Genomic DNA, 20,795 nt, shown 5'->3' with positions numbered 1-20,795 from the left:
TGTGTGTGTGTGTGTGTGTGTGTGTGTGTGTGTGTGTGTGTGTGTGTGTGTGTGTGTGTGTGTGTGTGTCAGCTACTTGGACAAAGCACTGGTTGGACACAGAGGGTGCTGGAGGTCTTGGCTTAGCCACTCACCTGAGTTCTCAACTCTACAACTGTGACAGTGGGGAGTCTCGCTGAGGTTCTGGAGGAAGAGGGAGAAACCAGCCCCAGAATGACTGTGGTTTTTGTGTGCTCTTAAGGGAAATTACACTTGATGCAGAGAGCTGGATCTAGAAATACTGTGTGTACCTGTTATCCTTCCAGTGTATGTCCTCCAGTGGTGAGGATTGAGGCTTCTGGATTACTAGTCCAGTAGTGGGTCATCACAATGTGAACAACTCAATCTGAAAGCTTGGAAATTGTGGCCATCAAGGGAATTGGAGAAACCAAGAAGTTAACTTGAGCATTCAAAGAATGGGTAAATCCAAGCCTGAAAACTGAGAAATGTGAGCCAGGATGGGATTCAAGACCCAAAGAGGGTACCCCAGAAGAGGCCAAAGGAAGGGGAACCATACCTTTTAAGGTTAATAGGAAGCAATAAGGATCACAGTCACCCTGAATGGGCATCTTTCTGAAGAAACGTTATTATCAAAGAGGTTTGGGGATATGCATACAGAAGACCTGGGGCCAAGTATACAGAAAACCATCCCTGGGTAATTGTCCCCGAGGAGGAACTAGGGCATAGTAGCTGCTGCACTTGGTGTTGCAGAAGCAAAAAGGCCACAACACAATGCCGCAGCAGAAAAAAATCAGTGCAGCAATCCTTGGATTCAGCGACCACTCATGAGGAAGAATATTTCCTCTCAAGCTGTCCACTAAGATGATCGATCTTCCAGGAATGTGCACTGCAATCAGAAAATGTTGAGTTGAAATTGCCCACTGCCAGATCATGGACTCAAGCAAAGGGTGTAAAACCGGGTTCACCCCTGTTTGTTCAGACACCTGACTAAAGACATTTCATCTGGACAGAAATCACACCCTTGGGGAGAAGGTCTTGGAAAACCTGCAACCTTTATGTGATGGTAGGCGTCCTTGAGATCAATTGTGTACATGCAGTTGTCACTTCTCAACAGAGGTAAGATAGACTGCATCATGACCATCTGGAACATGGCTTGCTTTATACACTGATTCAACTTGTTCAAATCTAAAACTGGCCTGAAGTCCTTGTTCTTCTTTGGAACCAGAATGAACCTTGAGTAGGCACCAAATCCTCTTTGGTCTGGTGGCTCTGCTAACTAGGACCTTCTGAATTTTGATGACTTCCACTCTTCTCTGATGAGGTGGAAAGTCTGAAAAACATTTGAAAATTAAACTGGGAACTTGTAAAATGTAGTTAAATAGCCCCTAGATACGAACACCCATGCATCCATGGTGATAGACTCCCAAGCTTTCGGAGGTACAGCCAATTGACCCCTGACTGCCTGCAGAATAGGACAGTCAGGCAACTCTTCACAGTCACTGAAAGGGCCACTCAGAGAAACCTCAATGGAAGCCCAGGTTCTGCAGACTACCCCTGCTGCAAGGGTGGTGTCCATTGTGGTTGCCCCTACTGCTGAGGGAAGGAGCCTCTTGAAACCGGCTGCTGTAATGTCCTAAGAGACATTTTCCCCCTTTTTGGATCCAAAAAAGGTCTGTTGAGTTGTAGCAAAATGAACTCCAATGAAAGACAGCATCTTCCCATCTTGCTTACTCCTGGTCTAGGTGTCTAACTTTTGGCCTGAAAAGAGATTAACCATCAAAAGGGGTGTTAACAAAGGACATCTTAAAGTAGTCCGCAAAGTCAGAGAATCTCATGCACACATGGCAAAGCATAGCAATGCTGGTGCCATCCACTTGAGAAGTTCCATCAACTATTTTGGAAAGCAGACATAAGGACACATTAGAAATGGACTGAAGGGAGGACAGATGATTCTCAAGAGTCTCTGAGCTTCTGGAGATTGCTATGTCTTCACTGCTCTTGATAATTCTGATACAATGTCTCACTGAACCTTGGTCAATCAAGCTGAATAATTTAATGCCTTTAACGCATAGGTGGTAGAGGCATAAGCATGCTTCCCTAATGGGTCCATCACCTGAGACACACTATTCAGGAGATGGCCAAGGAACTCTCCTTCAAAATGTACTTTTTGGTGGCTGCCTCCACCACATTAGCATTCACAGCAGGACCCTTACTCCAGAGTAGCAGATCCTTAGGGGGTCAGACTCTTATTAAACTTTTAGAGGATCGGTTCTACTATATCCAGCTTCTTCCACTCCCTAGGGACACCAGATCAATAAGCATGTCTGGAGAGAAAAAACACCCATGACATAGATTATCCCACCCCAAATGCTTCTAAAAACATTGACTCCTCCACAGAAGGGGCGTGGGCAGTCCAGCCCCAGCACTGGCAAGAGTTCCAAAAGACTGCTGAGAGAGGTATCTTCACAGGGGGATTTGGGGATCCTTCTCCTTCCTCAAGGTCAGCTCTGTTCTGAGGAAGATTCGAAAGTAGTAGAAACAAAAGTGCTAAACTGGTTCTAATAAAATTATATGAGTGGCTGTGAGCTGGTGTTGATTCTGTTTTCTACTTCATTGATTCAGTGGTAGTGTGTTAATAGATTTAGCCTACTGGTCCAAGCAAAAGAAGCTTGGATCCAAAGCAGTGATGGGGAGGACACAAGAGAAAACTCTCATGGAGTAAAAAGAGAAAATGGGGAGAAAACCAGTCCTGAAGGAAACCACCCTCACAAAGAAACATCTCAGAACACTAGTAGTCAGGCCTAGTGACTGGAGCTGAACAGGATCAACTCTGAGATAGAGGAGTTGAAGAAGACTGGCTCCGAGACACCATCCCTGAAGCCGATCGGCTCCAAGTTGTCAGAGTTGACAGTGGAACCACGGCCTATGGGGGATCCAAAGTCTTGGGACTCTTGGATCTGGCTGGTCAAAAACTGAAGCAAAAGGCAGGCTCGACTGCTTAAGCACTCCTTTACAAGACTCGGGTTCCTTAGTCCGTTTATGACCTGACTTTTCATCCTTGTCGGGGGAGGCTGATGAAAAGTCCCCCTAAGCCAGAAGACCATTAAGAATAATATTGTCTCTCCTCTTGTTGACCACATGAGAACCAAAACTCTCATAAATGGCAAAAGGGGACACCAGGTGAGCAGCCCCAAGGCAATAAACAAAACAGTCATGAGCATCCTGCAAGGAAAGTTATGACCACAAGACACACACTTCTTGAACATTTGTCCGTAATGTCTACCTAACCTACTCAAAAAACACAGCAAACACCACCACAAAGCACAAGTCTGAAAGGCAGGAAACACACCTATAGTAACTTACGCTATCTAAAATCCAGTCACTACACTACACACATACATTCTCTCACTCCCTCTGACAACAAATACCAAAAAAAAGCAGGTTGAGGAGCAATCAAACCCTGTCCAAAAAGGATACAGAGAAGGAGCAAATGACCAAGCTGCTGTCTGAAACAGTGGCAAACTAGATCTGAGGTAGCTCCAATGAACAGGGGGTTATGGGTAGAGGAGGTGGAGCTCACAGAGCTAAAGTCTTGGAAGTTGGCCAGCATTAGATCCAAGTTGGATTTGAAAAGCCACAGATTGAAACCAGACAGAAAATACATCAGATCACTTTATACTCATGATTTCAAATTGAAATAGGGCTATATGAAACAAAGTCTACACACAAAATTATGTACATTTTCAAAAAATGAGATTTAACCCTCTAGATAGGGACAACTGCACCCACAGGCATTACCTAACCTAAAATTAAGATTACCCAAGCTAAAGTGCATACTACAATCTGTACTTCCACTTGCACTGATTGCTGTCTGTTCTTTTCTTAGCTCTGTTCTCCTCCCAGATGTAAAAAAACAGCTTGTATGCTTTCAGAAAACATTAACATTTAGCCTTAAGAAAAAGTGCTCTTGCTATATTTAAGCAAAACTAAATTATACACTGTTCTTTTAAATGCACTTGCTGTTTTGTGGGAAGCTGCTATCTCTTATTCACTTCTAAGATTTTCAAACTTTATTTTTTTACTTAACTGCTTGTTCTTGTATCTTTATATTTTGCATTTCCCTCAGCAAACAATGCTCAGAACTCTCAAGCTTAACTGCAAACAGCTAATCCCCATGGAAACATAGCAATGAGGAAAAACAGCTAGCAACTCTGCAGATACACTACAGTGCATTTGTTAGTTTTACTCAAAGCAGAACAGAATGCACTGCCTTCAGCTGCAGACTTATTGACTCCCGCTGTGTATTTACTCAAGGGAAAAAGGCAAGCTAATATCATTGCATGTGCAAGAAACTTAGCACTTCTCTTTCCATTCATCATTTTGTCTTATTTTTTATGCCTACTTGCTTACACAAAACACTTGTATTTAGATTAAGACAAGGACATTAATTCAGTCATTCACCTGTGCAAAAATAAGGGAAAACATCTCAACTCTGCATACAATATAATTACTGCACTTTTACACCCATGGCCACCCAAGCAACCCAAGATTACAGCATATTAACTTAAACCCGTTTTTGTCCATCCTTTCTTCTCTTTCTACACTGTAAAGTCTGTTTTTTCCCAAAACTACAAAAAAACACTTGTTTGCTTTAATATATTTATCACATATAATTACTGAAAAAAAACTCACCCTCACCTCCACATTTAAAATACCCCTGACTACATACTACATAAAACTGCTCTACTATATAACATCCTGTTTATATCATGAAAGGTTTTATACACATACGATTAAGAATAACAATTATTTTACTTAGTTACTTTTTCCCTTTTAGTGTCACTGTAAACATTAATGACAGAGTGGGGAATGTCAACAAAAGTACAATCTTTCTCAGGCACTTTTTCTTGAAAAACCATATTTCACAAATGCAACTGATGCTTTAAATGCCACATTTATTCACTAATTTCATTGGACCTGGTGTTTTTCCTGTTCAGCTCCATCTCCCAACTCCAGACTCTGGTTCAGGTCCAAGCTAACTCCGACTCTTGTAGTCAACTACTATGCTTTTTTCTGTCTCTCAAGCATTTTCTTTTGGAACACTGGAAAAGATTTCATTGGCAAAGTCTTTCTATGAGCTTTATTGTCATAAGAATGAGAAACAAAGTTCCCTTCTTACTTTTTGTTGGATAAACTTTTGTATTTCCCCATTATCCTGTTCTGCATAAAAAAAGTCTTTGATCCTTTAGGAAAAATATTCTGAAGACAGCTGGATACTGTAGTTTGACTCTCACACTTGCCTCTAGTCATTCCCTGATTGCTAGGATAAATTTGCTTCTCTTGTTTCTGGTGTACAGTGGCTAATCATTTTCTGCAAACACTCTGCGGTCTCCAATTTTAATACTTTCCCCTTTTGCAACAGTTTTGTTAGGATCAACTTTTTCTGCTGATTCATTGCATCTTCCCAAATACAAGCATTGGCTGCTTTCTCATGGCCAGGTTTGGCGTATACACCCAATGTACCCTTTCAGTTAACAAATCCTGCTGTGGAATACCAATCCAGTCACATATTTGTGCTTTCATAAAATTAAAACAGTCTGTTCCTTTCAGTTTTTCTGGTACAGCAGAAAATCTCAGGTTTTCTCTGACTGCTCTGACTTCTAACTACCATTTTTTGTAACACCTCTTCTTGAGAAAACTCATACTCAATCCAGCCTTTTCTTCATTTCATCCTCCAATTTTTGCAGTTTTATCAGAGCTAGTTTCCAGCCTTTTGTTACTTGAATTACTGGTAGACATCTCTTGTATCAAAGCTGAAGCTTGAACTGCTTTTTGCCAAACAGCTTCAGGATTATTCCCAGTCAGTGTTTTCATTTCACCTGTTGCAGCTGGTTTTCTTTCAGGTTCTCTAAATTTCTTCTTTGCTGACATCTAGCCAGTAACTGACTTTTACTCAAATTGTCAGAATTACTAACTCTTATTTCTCAGTTTCATTTTTCAAACTGGGAGAACTGAAATAAAACTGCTGATCAGTGTACAGCCATATTGGAAGTCTCACTATAGCTCTTTTTTAAACATCTTTATTAACATGACATATTACATAGCTACATGAGTACACATTTAGTTGTAAAAGATAATACAAACCATTACAAAGGTTTTTCGTGCATTATACAAAACATAAGTTATGTCTTTACAATTATTATTCAATTTAACATTACATAGATTACTTTTGCCCTGACTTTTGCTGAAATATCACTTCTCATGAGCATTATATATTTATTGTTCTCACAGATTCCATTTCTATGTAGTTTGCTCCTTCCCTTTTCTAAAGATCTCACCTACAATTATTTTATCTTCTTTACAATACTGAATAATTCTGTTACAGTTGGTTTTGTTTTTGATTTCTATTTTGTTGCAGTTGATTTTTTTAGCAGCCAACAGCATTAAATGTAGTTGTGTCTGGGCAATTCAGTTTCTAAAACCCAACTCAAAAGAACTTTTCCTTAGTTAAAAGAAAAATCGCTCCTCCAACATTTTTGACAAAGTACCCTGTAAAGAATTTCTAAAATTCATAAACTTACTGCATTCCAAAACAAAAAACAAAAATATTCACAGGTGCCCCTCTCTGATCACCATCATACCTGTAGCAACTACTGTCTACCGGTGGAAAAAAATCTTTGAAATCTACTTATATATAAAAATACCTATGCTATGCAAAACCTTCTAGATTTTGTTGCATACTTGAAAGACATAAAGTTGTCCTATAATTCTTTTTTTTTTTTTTGTATACTACTGTTCTATTCTCCTGTCCCAGTCTATCTTTTGATTGATTGTGATAGTTACCAGGCATTATTTTGTATACTTTACCTACTATACATTTTTAACAATAACTTCTGTTCTACACTGAAGGACAAACTGAACCACAACTGGTAATTCATTCAACACTCCCTTATTCTGAAGAATTTTATAAAAATATTTGGTATGGACAACATTAATTCAGTATTAGGAACTTGCAGAGAATTTACATATTAGTCCCCAAGGTACAATAACTGAGCTAGACTAGACAAAAATATATTTCACAGTACATTTAATTGAATGCTTCAACATACATCTAATATCTATTTCAGATCAGATCATGTGCCAATAACAACTACAATAAAAATGCTTGGTAATGAAGTACAAATGGGGCACTTGAGCTTCCCCACCTAAAAGTTAACAAAAAGAAACATTTAAGGAATGGGCAGTGGAAATTATTTGACAGTTATCAGGGAAGATAGAAACTTCTTCAGAAGTTATAGATAGTGAGTGGGATAAAATGAAAGTAGAATTTAAAAATAGTGTAAAAATAAAAGAAAAAAAAGATGTGGTTAAGAAAATTATTTAGAGAAGCTGACAAAGTATTGTAGAGTAAGGGGGAGCTACAGAACAAGAAGATGCACAACTTCAGAGTACTAAAGGGAAAATAAGGGAGTACTTGAATAATATGCTTGGGTTTAGAAAGACTGCTGTTAAGCAACTTTGTTTTGATAATAACTCCAGAGCACAAAAACTTTTAGCACGATGACTTGAGCAACAGAAAGTGAAAAAGGGTTGTTGCCAAACTTAGGGAGCCAACAACATGAAAAATAACCAGAGATCCTGTAGATGTATTACAGGTATTTTGGAAATTTTATGAAAATTTGTATAAAGCAGAGAGATGTGTAAATCAGGAGAAAGCAAAAGTGGAAATATATATGGAAGACTTAGGTATGCCAAGGTTAGCAGTAGATGAGGGTCAACAGTTAACACTTGAGATAGGAGGAGATGAGATAAAAGCAGTGATGTAAAATCAGTCCGCAAGAAATCTCCAGGAATAGATAGCATTGTGTGGAAGTCTGGAAGCTAAGAGGGAAGAAAGTGATAAAGATCTGGAAGGTTTTAACAGTACTTTAAAGAGGAGAGGAAGCAACAACATCCTGGAAGAAAGTTGCAGTGGCTGTAATATCTAAAGTCTAAATACCCATCAGACCCAGCTTCATACAGACCCTTTTCAATTTTAAACTATGGTTATAAATTGTTTATATTTATATTAGCTAAAGGAATGGTAAAGGTGTTGCCAAAATTGATAGATATGGATCAGTGTGGTTTTGTGGAGAGAAGGCAAACACATGACAACATTAACAGGACAATGATGATCCAGAGAAAAGCAGAATGTAAGAAAATACTGCTACTGTTGGTGGATCTTGTTGCAGAGAAATCATCTGACAGAGTAAGCTTGAATTTTATGAGTAGAGTAATGTAAGCATTTGCATTCCCTTATACAGCAATAAAGTTAATTAGGAGGATATATGAAGGGCTGGAAGCAAAAATTAAAGTGGGATGGTTCCACTCTGATAAGTTGTGTCTGAACAGAGGAACCAGGGAGAAGTGTCCTCTTTTCCCTTTATTATTTGCTTTATATTTACAGCCACTGGCAAAGAAAATAAAGGACTCAAAAATTCAAGGATATAACTGGTATGATAATCAAGAAAAGTTGGCTTTATTTGTAGACGGTGTTATCTTGAACCCAAAAAAGACAGAAATGGACATTTCAGTGTTGGGTAACATTTTGAGACAGTTTCAAGTTTTTTTGGTATATAAAATTAATGAAAATAACACAAAGGTTATACCCACAAATTATGTACCCACACATGAATTGGTTCAGCAATACCAATATTCTGTGGGGACACAAGATGAAGTATTTAGGAGTACAGATTAAAAAAGCTTCTGTTATGGCAGCTAAGGATATGTGGTAAGAGACAAAACAAAATATAATACTAAAATGAGAAAATCAAAGTTTTTGCTTATGGATACTAACAGTAAGATATATGCAGTGATAATGTTTTCATTTCATTTAGTTTTATATAAAGGACTGGCATATTTTTATCAACCAGAGAAGATGTCAGCAATAATTAATAAAGAGTTGAAGGAATTTATCTGGGAGGGGGAACAGGGCAAGGGTTAAGTGGGATAATCTGATACTTTCAATAGAACAGGTTGCTTTAGGATTATCTGATTTGAAAGGACATTTTAGAGTCACACAATTAAGGCTCATATACATAACAGAAGCAGAAGGTTATAATTCAAAGTAGAAAGGGATGATGTTGAAGCGGATGAAATACGAGAAAGAAGGAGAGACTGAGATTTTGGATGTAGATTCTAAAGGAGAATAATAGGCTGTTAAAGTAGTAGAAAGCATTCTAAAAAAGCCAACAAGAGCATGGAGAAAGGAGATTTTGCTAACAACCATGACTTCAGGTAGGGGTACAGATAACAGGAAAGAGGGATCTGTACTTTACTGGAGAAAACTGGCAAAGCAACCAAGATACTTACAGCAAACAACTGGAGAGGGAAAGGTAATAGAATGGGCTGACACCAAGAAGACATCTGGACAGCAGACTAGAGACTGTCTTCCCTACCAGGAATACATCAGAGTATAGGCAAACATAAAGGCATAGGGGAATCCTAAGTGAAAGACCTACTCTGACAGAGTTTTTAGTTGAACCTAGGCTAGAAGCTGCATTTAAAAAAGGATAATAAGTAGGGCATATAAAGTATTGCACAGCAACTATAAGAATCAGTCAGTGGAAGTTAGAAAAAGGTTGGGAACAATGTGAAGGCCTATGTATGGCTATCAAGTATGCAATGTTATTATTTCATTGGAAGTGTTTGCATAGGTATTTTTATAACCCTAGTAGAGCCAAAGAATTTTTCCTCAGGTAAATTGCAAAAGCTAGAGGTAGAACTTGGAAGAAAGAGTTAACAGGGAACATATGTTATGGGAGTGCAATGAGTTTGGCAGATTTAAAAAATTCCCTGCAGAGTACTCTGTCAGAAATATTGGGTGAGCAAATGGATGTAACTAAGGAAATGATTCTTGAGTTGGGACACTGGACCTGAACTGCCTAGACATAATAAGGCCTTGTTAAGTTTAATACTGGTGGCTGACAAAGTAATCACTAGAAAATGGAAATCAAAGTGTAAACTAACTGTATTTGAAGTACTGAATGTTGTAACAGATAAAAGAATGTTGTGCAAAAAGACAAAAGAACTGGAAGTGGGATCTTTAGAAAAGGGAAGAAGTAAATTACACAGAAATAAATAGACATTGTGGGGACAATACATGTAGAATAATGTCTGGAGGAGGAGTGAGTTTTAAGGGATGGTAGGAACTGAATAATTAATGTAATGTTTGACTGATGATAATTTTAACAAAGAATATGTGGCATATAATGTATGTGACTGGAAACATGAAAAAAAGAAATGTATTATATACTATTATGAAAAGAGAGGAAAACACCTTCATTATCCTTCTAAAACTTTCTGACAAAATGAGAATTAAACTACACATCTTTAACAGTCGAATACCTTCCAGCCTTTTATTTTTTCTCTTTCCTACATTTCTTGCAGAAACACAATTCTCATGCCCAAACTGCATCATACAGGAATAACATTTTACAACTCATTCATTTACTTCCATCTTTCACATTCTCGCTGGATTTCTTCTTCATCCTGACCACCCAACAATGGTGTCTGTTTCAAGTCTAAGGAACTCTTGCCTTTTTATTTATTTATTTTTCCCCTAGTCAGGTCCTGAACTTTTTTTACTGATTCTCAATCATTTTCTTTTGGAACACTGGCATGTTGTATCTATGGGCTATGTTATAACCAGAGGAACAAGAAACAGAATTCACTTTAACTTGGTGATTTTTTCCCCTCCTTAACCAGTTCTTTATTAAAAATGTCTTTGCTCCTTCCGAAAAAAATAGACATTTTGAAAACAGCTTGATCATCATACTTGCTTCTAAAAACCCTCTGATTGCAATTATAAACTCACCTGTCTTTTGGCTAGTATATCATAAGTAATCATTTTCCATGAGCACTCTGATGTTCACAGTTGACAAGACTTTAGCCTTCTGCCACAATTTTGTCAGGAGCAGTTTGTTCTGCTGATAGGACTGCATGCTTACTACTACAAGTCTTGGCTTCTTTTTCATGGCCAAATTTGGAGCATATATAAAATGTGCCCTTTCTTTTAACAAACCCTGCTGTGGAATACCAGTCCACAGTAGCATAGCTAGAGCAGGGCAAGAGAGGCAACTACTCTGGGTATGAAGTGTTACAGTGGGTGCGATAATCCAATCCTGATCATTCTTTAATGCATATTGTCTTTCAGAAGCTGGTATTGCATTTACAGTCAAACCGGAGTTGTGGTTTAAACTGTAGCAAGCAGTTTGCTACAGTTTAAAAGTTAAAAAAATATATATACATATATAAATATAAATATATATATATATATATATATATATATATATATATATATTTTTTTTTTTTTTTATTTTAACTAAAACTTGAGTGCTCTAGCACTCTGTGTAGGCACAGTATAAACTGTGGCAACTTTAAAGAAATAATTTTTGTTTTAAATAAAATGTGTAAAAGGAAGATTGGGCAGGGCATAGAAACAGCACCTGAATGGCTGGGATAGTAGACTTCAATGGAAGAGCTGGGGTCTGGTGTTTCTACAGTAAAGTGCTTTTTTTAAAGAACTTTTTCTTTCTTTCTTTGTTTTTCAATGAAAGAGCTGGGAGTAGATCTAACTGTAGTGGTCAGCTTACAGGGTGCTTCTGGCAGTCTTGCTACATGCTTGTACTTTCCTAAAATTATACAATAAATGCAGTCTGTTCCTTCCAGTTACTCTGGTACAGCAGAACATGTCAGATTTTCTCTGTTGTTTTCTAGCTTTGGTATTTTTAAAACAGGTCATGTTTGATGAGCTTTGTATTCAGCCCGTCTTTCCTTCATTTCAACCTCTGATTTCTGTACTGTTATTAGCTCATCTGAATGGCTAGTTAAAGCTTCTTCTACTCTTTCCAATCTTTTGTCATTAGATTGTATGCATTTCTCCAGTGTCTCACTTATTTTAAACATATCTGAACATATTTAATTTATTTTTCCTCTAAATTACACTGAAGCCATCTCTTATACAGAGAATTTAAATCTGGTCTCCTTTTTGCCGAACATCTGCAAGGCTCTTCTCCATCAGAGCTTTTTTCTTCTCATTTTGTAGTTAATTTTTCCTCTCACTGTCTCTATATTTCTCTATTGCTGACATCCAGGCAGTGTAGTGACTAACCAGTAACCGATCTTTACCCAAATAAATGAGTTTTGCTGGCTATTTTCTGTTTTCACACTGCAAGAGCTCTGACTGACATGCTGATCAGCGTGCAGCCATCTTGAAATTCCAGATTTCAAGATTTTTCTGTAAAAAATGTTACATTTATTTTGCTTTTTTAGTCTGGTAGTCTGTTCAAATCTGCTAGAGTGTTTACCATCATCTACAATGTGATCTGGAGTAGGTAAAACAGACAATGTGAGTGGAAACCTTTAGAGGCTATTTACCTACCATAAACACATTTATTTGCAGACTCAAGTACTGCTGAAGAAACTGAAAAACTGCCACGCTGAAAATAATCAACAAAATAATAAAATAAGAAAGTGAAGCCACTAGACACAAAGAATTCTCAAGAGAGCTAAAGGGACAGCTGCAATGCTAAAAACAGTGAAAACATCTTAAGAGAAGATGAAACAAAGCAGGATATATAAGAAAGCTTTGCGCCACTCTATCTCACAGTACGTAGTTGACCTGTGTTGGTTCCTCAGTGAGAAAGTGCTTTTACAAATTGTGGTTGGAAAAACACAAAGGTAAGGTAGGGAAAAGTTATGACACACTTTTTATAATGACTCACCTTACAGAAAATGAGGGGTTACAGCTAGTCATGGGGGCAGGGTGGTATGCATGGAAGAAAATAATTCCTCTGAGGAATAATCCATACATCCCATACTCTCAAGGGTATGTGTGTCTGCTCCAAATTTAGTGTCGCTGACAATGAAGGGGCAGAGTTAAGGTTAAATTGTTGGGGAGGGGGACTGCACAAATACTGGCAGAAATAAAATATTAGAGCCTAACACAAACTGAATTTTACTTGTCTAAAATGGTACAGTAACACATTTTAACTGAATAATCTATTTTTTGTAGCTGTATTATGTCTTTGTTTTGTTGTAATATACATATCTGAATAGCGTTTAGTTCCAAACATCACTTCCTGCTTGTAGGTGAAATAATCATATATATATATCTTCTTTTGCTGGTTTAACCTTTGCTTGCTTCTAGTAACTTAAGGAGGAATGTTAAGACTTGTACAAATAAACTCTGCTTATGCTGACTTTCATGTACTTCTCTTTTGGCATAATTTTCAGATGCATTTCTGTTTGAATGTTAGAATGCAAAAAAATTGCTCAACAGATTATAACAACAATAGGTCATCTATAACATGTTCCAATTGCTACTTTTTATGATTAAAACTAAGCTGTTTCATTTAATGTAAAGCCAAAGACAGATAAACTAAAAATACTTTTTCTTAGTCTATGTACCTTTCCTTCATCCATTGGATTGTCACTGATATGGACGATAGGTCCTGGATGAGATTTGGAGGACCTGTCAAATAAAAAATGGACATCAGTTAATATATCTAAAACTTATTTTTACTTGCACATATGTAACTTCAGACAGTTAAAATTAGTGTCTCTAGATCAGATGAAGGGATACATTTTTGAGGAAGTTAGAGCTGTACTTGTCATACGTACTCCATATATTTAAAAATCATTGTTACAAAACTTGCCAGTAATGTTTCATGACAATCACACAATAAATGAAACTGGATTAAATGTACAAACCTAAAGAAACATGTCTAGTGAAAGACAAAGCATTTTCTGCACTATGCTTACACAATGGCATGGAAGAGAGGTGAGTTTATCTCAGAAATGGCTTACATCTGAGCAGCAGACCATTCAGTACATCTAGGGGAAGAAATAATAAATGGTAGTCTGCCATTTCACAGAGGGAGACCAGTACTAGAAATGAGCACTGTGGCAGCATGCCTTACTACAGATTTGAAGGGGGTTGACAAGAAATAAAAGAAAGTCCATTTTCTAGGAAAAAACATGCATAGGGACAAGTATATATCAGACCACGACTGCCCCTAGAGCACCACATGCTTGTGGCTGTGAATTAGATAAAGTAAATGGTGAACACAGTAGTACTCTAAAAGAAAAACCCTTCATATAAAAAGTGTAGTGGTCTGAAGAACCAATCACAGAAGCATTCTGACATTTTATGGGGAATAAATGATCAGTTACATGAAATAATCTGGTGCAAAGGAATCCAATATCAGTGGAAGGGAACTAAACATGCAAGTATTTACGTATACATGTGAGTAAGTGAGTGTGTGTGCTTGCTTGCTTGTGTGCTTGTGTGTGTGTGTGTGTGTGTGTGTGTGTGTGTGTGTGTGTGTGTGTGTGTGTGTGTGTGTGTGTGTGTGTGTGTGTGTGTGTGTGTGTACATATGTAGATAGATATATATATATATATAAGGTCTATATTATACATTAGAAATTCCAAAATGTCGAACACCATATGTTCGAACTTGGAATTTCGAATATTGAAAACATCGAATGCTCAGAATAGCGAATTTTTTCCCAGGGAAAAAATTCACTGTTCCGAGAAACATACACACAACACAAGCACACCAAAATAAATAAACCAAACACATGCAGTTAACAAAACCCAACCACACACACATTATTAACTATCCACTTACTTTAACCCGCACCCTAACTCTAAGGTCTGTAACTATCGCACACATACCCTACTAATTTATACACAAATTAATACACACACACATACAGTTAACAAAACACAACCCTACACTACAACATACATACATTACTAACTACCCACTTACCTTAATCCGCACCCTAACCCTAAGGTCCGTAACTCTCGCACCACAGTGGGGGAAATAGAGAAGCCACGGAACGGCCCACCAAAATCTTGCCCTAGGTAAGATTTCGATGTTCTGGGGCTTCGTTATTTTCACCATTCGATATTTTGGGTTCGATGTTTTCACGTTCGGCATTTTACCTCTTCAGAATTTTGATATAGACCCTATATATATATATATATATATATATATATATATATGTGTGTGTATATATATCTGTGTATATATATATATATATATATATATATATATATATATATATATATACATACATATATATATATATGTGTGTGTGTGTGTGTGTGTATATATATATATATATATATATATATATATATATATATATATATATATATATATATATATATATATATACACACACACACACACACACACACACACACACACACACACGCGCACACACAGACACGCGCGCGCACACACACACACACACACACACACACACACACCTACATCCTCAAATGGCCATGCAAGGGCAAAGAATTTCTATTGATCCATGGTCAAGAAAGAATCAACACTGACCTTCCTGAACCTGAGGATAAACTGTCAAGCTGTAGATTCCTTATTCATGCCCTGTCACAGGGCTTCCTACAAAGGTTTAGGAGTGTAATCCCTCTGTAACTAAAGACACCCTCCTGTCTCTTTTTCTAAAGATAGGCGCTAGCACCTCAGAATGTTAATCTAGATGAGTTGCCCCATCTTCCAAGCAACACTGAAAAATACAATAACTAATATACAGCATTTTTCAGCATTTCTTGATGGACTGCATCCACTCTCACACCCCTGCAACTCAATGACCTCAGTTCTACTAGTTGCGTCTGGCACCATATCCTCAAAGAAGGTTATGTCCACACATTTCAGAAGTCCCTGAAAATGCTCTTTCAGTCTCCTGACAATGCCCACACGAGGGCAGCAATTTCTCCACTCTTAGTGTGAACTGAATGGAAAATGTTCCCCTTCTGTATTGCCAACTATTTCATCTATGAGTTGCTGAAGCGCACTCCTCTGACTCACCATTGTATGGAAGATGCACATCAAAACCAGTGAGTCAAAAAAAAACTTATAAATCTCAAAAAAAATGCAGGGAGACAATCATCCTCACCCCACTCCTGCTCTACCACAGTCCCCTAAATTATATATACCAATTCCATAGTCACACCACAGCACAGAAAAGTGGATACACTACAAAAAACATTCCACCAGCTTGCACAATATAATACAATGTGCTGAAACTCACCATAATGTTGATCTTTCACAGTGAAATTCCTGGGTAGAAATCGCACTGTAGACCGACAGCTGCCAGAACAAATATGAGGCTATCCAAAACCATTCTCCATGGTTCCTTAAACTACTCATATTTATACAAGCCTTCAATTTAATGGCCATCATAACTGCTGTCTTTCTGACTTGTCAGTACCTATCAGTCAAACCTAGAGATACCTCTGCTAATAATGCATGGAACCCAATGGCTTCTCCCACAGGTGGTGTTCACAAATAGGTCCTTGGGTTATCACCATGATATATTCTGAGCGCCCTTTAGCTACAGTTGCTTGCTGTAAACTTAACTACTGAGGTGTTGAACAGGGTCAGCTCCATGTGTCCAACTTTCCCTAGTATACAGAATATATATATGACAAGCTCTCTTAGGATATGGAACTTGAGATCATCATAAAAATAAGTATCAACTAAGCATTTAAAGGATACCTCCAGTGCGTACTTCAGATTAATGTATCTTTCCGACTGTATCCCTAGTCATGTGAGCCAAATCAGTGCTAAGTAGTGATAAGATGAGACCACAGTTCCTTTCTTGGTTCTGCTGCCCAGTGCACATGGTCTCAGGTCTAAAGAAGTGATAAGTACTCTGGTATGAAATTGTATTAAGGAGCAATGTGTTAAATCTCATGTTACACTGAATCCATTCTTATCACAGAAGGAAAATAATCACCATTCTTGTTCAGCTCAAGCAAGTTATTCCTCCAATCACATGCTGGAATTATTACAGCAACTGTCAATTCTAGCTAACAGCAATGACTCTATGAGTATTTTAGTTTTTGGAATGAGAATGTTAATTATGCCCTTTTGCTGTCAGCAACCAGGGCCATCTAAATGCAGTCACCCAAACAATAATTGTAACCATTCCATAAAAGTCTATCCCTAATCTTAAAAGTGTAACCCTAACATGAAACCTCAATATTGACTCTAATGGACACAGGCAAACTATAAATGTTTAATCTTCCAGGCCCCTGCTTGTAAATGTTTCATCTCCTAAGCCTCTACTTACACTTACCAAGGGTACCAGAACTTGCCAGAGATCTAGGATTCATGGCTAGGCTTAAAAAAACCCAAGTGGTTGCTAGTCATTAGGCTAGTACACACCTATGAGCCTATAAGTAAACCCACAAACCTATATGTAACAATAACCATAAAACTCAACCCTAGCCTTAAAATGTCATCACTAACACTAACATTCTTATCGCAAATCTTAACACTTTACTTCCAAATGATATGGTAAAATGTACTGCTTTCTTAATTACCATGTATGCCTCCCATTCTACCTCAAAAGTGGTTCACTGTTCACATTCCTACTTGCAGTTAAGCTACTTATGCACAGTTTCTAGCAATCAGTTAAGGTAACCAAGGTCACAATTATAATCAATCCCAATGTAATCATTTCCCAGTAGAACTTCACAGTCAGTATGTGGTACCCTCTCAAGCACTCCAAGAAGCTGTTATCTGCATATTTAGAAACAACAGACAGAGGCTTTAGTTTATGCATCTCACAGCTACACCAAGGAGACTGCCTCATCTAATGAAGCAAACTCCAACTGTAAAGCATCCCACATCCACCTGAAACCTCTCCTGAGGGGGGACTCCAGAGTAGGAAAGAAAACACCCTCAAATTATGCCTGGTTCCACAATCAATGGTGTATGCAGCATTAAGATAAACTACATCTAACTGGTACTGTTCAACCTATGACACAACTATGACTTTTTCCTCAGTAGTGAGGCTTATGGAAGAAACTACAACAGTATGATACCCAAGACCTGAAGTATATGCTATCTTAACCGGGGTCTATATTAAATAAGCGCGCTCTTATTCATCTACCCTAGTTCAGCGAACGCTGAAAATGCCGAACACTCGGAACAGCAATTTTTTTTCCCAGGGAAATAAATCGCTGTTCCACCAAAAAAAAAAAAAAAATTAAAAAAAAAAACCTTAAATAAGTTTTTAATGTGGGGGGCACTTAAATATACCAACTCTGAGATTGCACCACAATGGAGGAAACGGCAAACTCTCGAAACCGGCCCAGCGATTTTTTTGCCCTGAGAAAAAATTCACTGTTCTGGGTGTTCGGGATTTTCAGCGTTTGCTGAAATAGGGTCGATAAATCAGCGTTCACTTTTTAACCATTCGCTGATTCAATATACACCCTTAATGCCTATCTATTAGAAGTTGCACTTCAGTTGGTATACTTTTTATAAACAGTCTGGGGTAAAGACCTCATAAAGGCTACTAACAGAAGTGCCTAACTTTTTAAGGGGGTATCCTGATAAACATCAAGATGCTTCATGGTGTCAGAAGTGAAAAATAAATTTTCAAAAAGTAAAAACAACTGTTTGCTTTTAACAGTTTAAATGTTCGAAAGGACAGTTTATATTTACAAAAATGTTCCATCTGCAACCACCAAAAATTCTCACTGCAAGACAATTTATCAGAAAAGTGTTGCACCCCCCATAAGTAAGGCGTGTTTTTCCTCACTGTAAGGAGCAGCTTCAAGAAACCTGAAAAAGTATAATGCACCAGATTTCTAAATGTCAGTACAAAAGAAGTCCTGAAGGCATTTAACACAGCAGTTAACAAAGACATATGTCTGGAGCATTTCTCTTCCAGGCCTTCGTTGAAAATAGGCTCTGTCCTTTTTGGACTTTCCTGATCAAGAAATGTTAACTAAATAAATAAATAAAAATAAAATAAAAACACTTTTACTCTTCTAGAACAGGAGAAAGACAGAGCCTAGAAACGATTCGCTACATATTCATTGCAAAGGCACAAGATCCTCTAGATATTATAGACATTTAAGTTCTAAGCTAAAGAATTGAACCAAATATGATGGATTTGTTGATTAGTATGATTAAGTAAGAAGAGAAAGAACAGACTGTGCTTTGAGGAATAATCACACAAAGGCCAGGCTACAAAGATCTCACCCTATCAAAAGCTAAGAACATACAGACGGTGAATGGAATTGCAGGTAAAACATTAAAAGAACTAACTCAAGAAACTGAAGTGGGCAAGAAAAAAAAATTAAGACAAAATGACAAAAATAAAAAACAAAGCGAGACTAACCCTGTGGCAAGGAGAACAATGAAGAACACTGCTGAAATTAAAACTTTGCGTACATGTACTAGGAGCAGCTATATGCAGGAAAGGAAGCCTTTCCTGAATTAAATCAGTTTTTCCAAAAATCTGAGGTAGAAACATTTTGATACCAATGAAAAGAACAGTCTGATAAGGAATTAATACAAAAACACCTCGGCTCGGACGGTGAAAAATGATTTAATGCCAAAAACAAACATAAAATAATCCACAAAAGACAGGTTAAGCGCTTTCATCTGACTAGCAGACTTCATCAGAACACAAATAATTGATGCTAAAGTTCTTTAAATACCATAATTGGCGGCAAAACTGCAACACACAAAAATATTTAAAGATATATACACATATATCAATTTCACTTTCACTTCCAAACAACAATTGAAATAAACCTATAAATATTTGTATATAAAAAAATCTATATATAGATAATAATAATTAATTAACGTATAATGAACATAAAATGAATATGAACATAAAATGAAATGAAATGAACATAAAATGACCATGGATACCTATATATCCTTAATGATAATAAAAATTAGACATAATCCTATTAAAACTTATTAAAACTCATATATATATATCATCTGTTTGAGACATAATTAGCTATTGAGACATAATTAAAAATGGTTTGATACTAATGGAATTGTTGATACCAGGATATCTGGTGGCATCAGTGAAAATCTGCCACCTACTCTCCTTCATAGCCAGCAGGGCTTTGGTGTTCCCTCCATTATCAATGATAGCAAATTTAAAGTTATGTGTATCTCCACTATGAAGTATATGCCAATATAAAGCATTCTTTTTATCCTTGGTTTTAATACAATATTGATGATCATAAATACGTCGTTTGAACTGTCTCTCAGTCTTCCATATGTAGAATGCAGTGCATTCTACACAGGTAGCTAAGTAAACCACGAACTTAGTGTTGCAATTTCCACCCCTACAATGTAAATACGTCTTGTTTAGATTGTCCAACTTGCAACCCTCAAGTCTCATTAATAAAATGGCATTGGTTACAAGCTCCGCATTTTTTAGTTCGTGATATTCCCCTATTCTTATTAATACAATTGGATTCCAATAACTTCTTGATGTTAAATCCTGTTTTGTAAACAATCTTAGGATGCATACCTAATACCATTGTTATATCATCATCCCTTATGACCAGATTCCAATGTTCTCTAATAATAACTTCAATATTGTATACTACTGATGAGTACATTAACACACAAACCATATGACTTACTTCATCCTTCAAGTTATCTACTTGTGATGTGGCCACACTACCTAAATTCCCTAATAAGGGCACATACTTTTTTGGGGTAAAGTTGCAAGTTGGACAATCTAAACAAGACGTATTTACATTGTGGGGGTGGAAATTGCAACACTAAGTTCGTGGTTTACTTGGCTACCTGTGTAGAATGCACTGCATTCTACATAGGGAAGACTGAGAGACAGTTCAAACAACGTATTTATGATCATCAATATTGTATTAAAACCAAGGATAAAAAGAATGCTTTATATCGGCATATACTTCATAGCGGA

The 20,795-nt window shown here is 37.2% G+C and overlaps 1 protein-coding gene across 2 annotated transcripts in view; it reads right to left on the bottom strand.

The window, feature by feature from the left end:
- STXBP5 (syntaxin binding protein 5) overlaps nt 1-20,795 on the bottom strand; it is a 3,006,986-nt gene that overhangs the window by 1,727,437 nt on the left and 1,258,754 nt on the right. For both annotated transcript variants that reach the window (XM_044068842.1, XM_044068850.1), the window contains exon 6: nt 13,450-13,513. In XM_044068842.1, the coding sequence (XP_043924777.1) occupies nt 13,450-13,513 (64 nt within the window). The remainder of the gene's footprint in view (nt 1-13,449; nt 13,514-20,795) is intronic.

This window comes from Protopterus annectens, chromosome 1.part0 (assembly GCF_019279795.1).
Source record: "Protopterus annectens isolate FY-2018-M chromosome 1.part0, PAN1.0, whole genome shotgun sequence".
NCBI lineage: Eukaryota > Metazoa > Chordata > Ceratodontiformes > Protopteridae > Protopterus > Protopterus annectens.
Note: the sequence above shows the minus strand (reverse complement) of the source record. Positions and strands in the feature narration are given on the sequence as shown.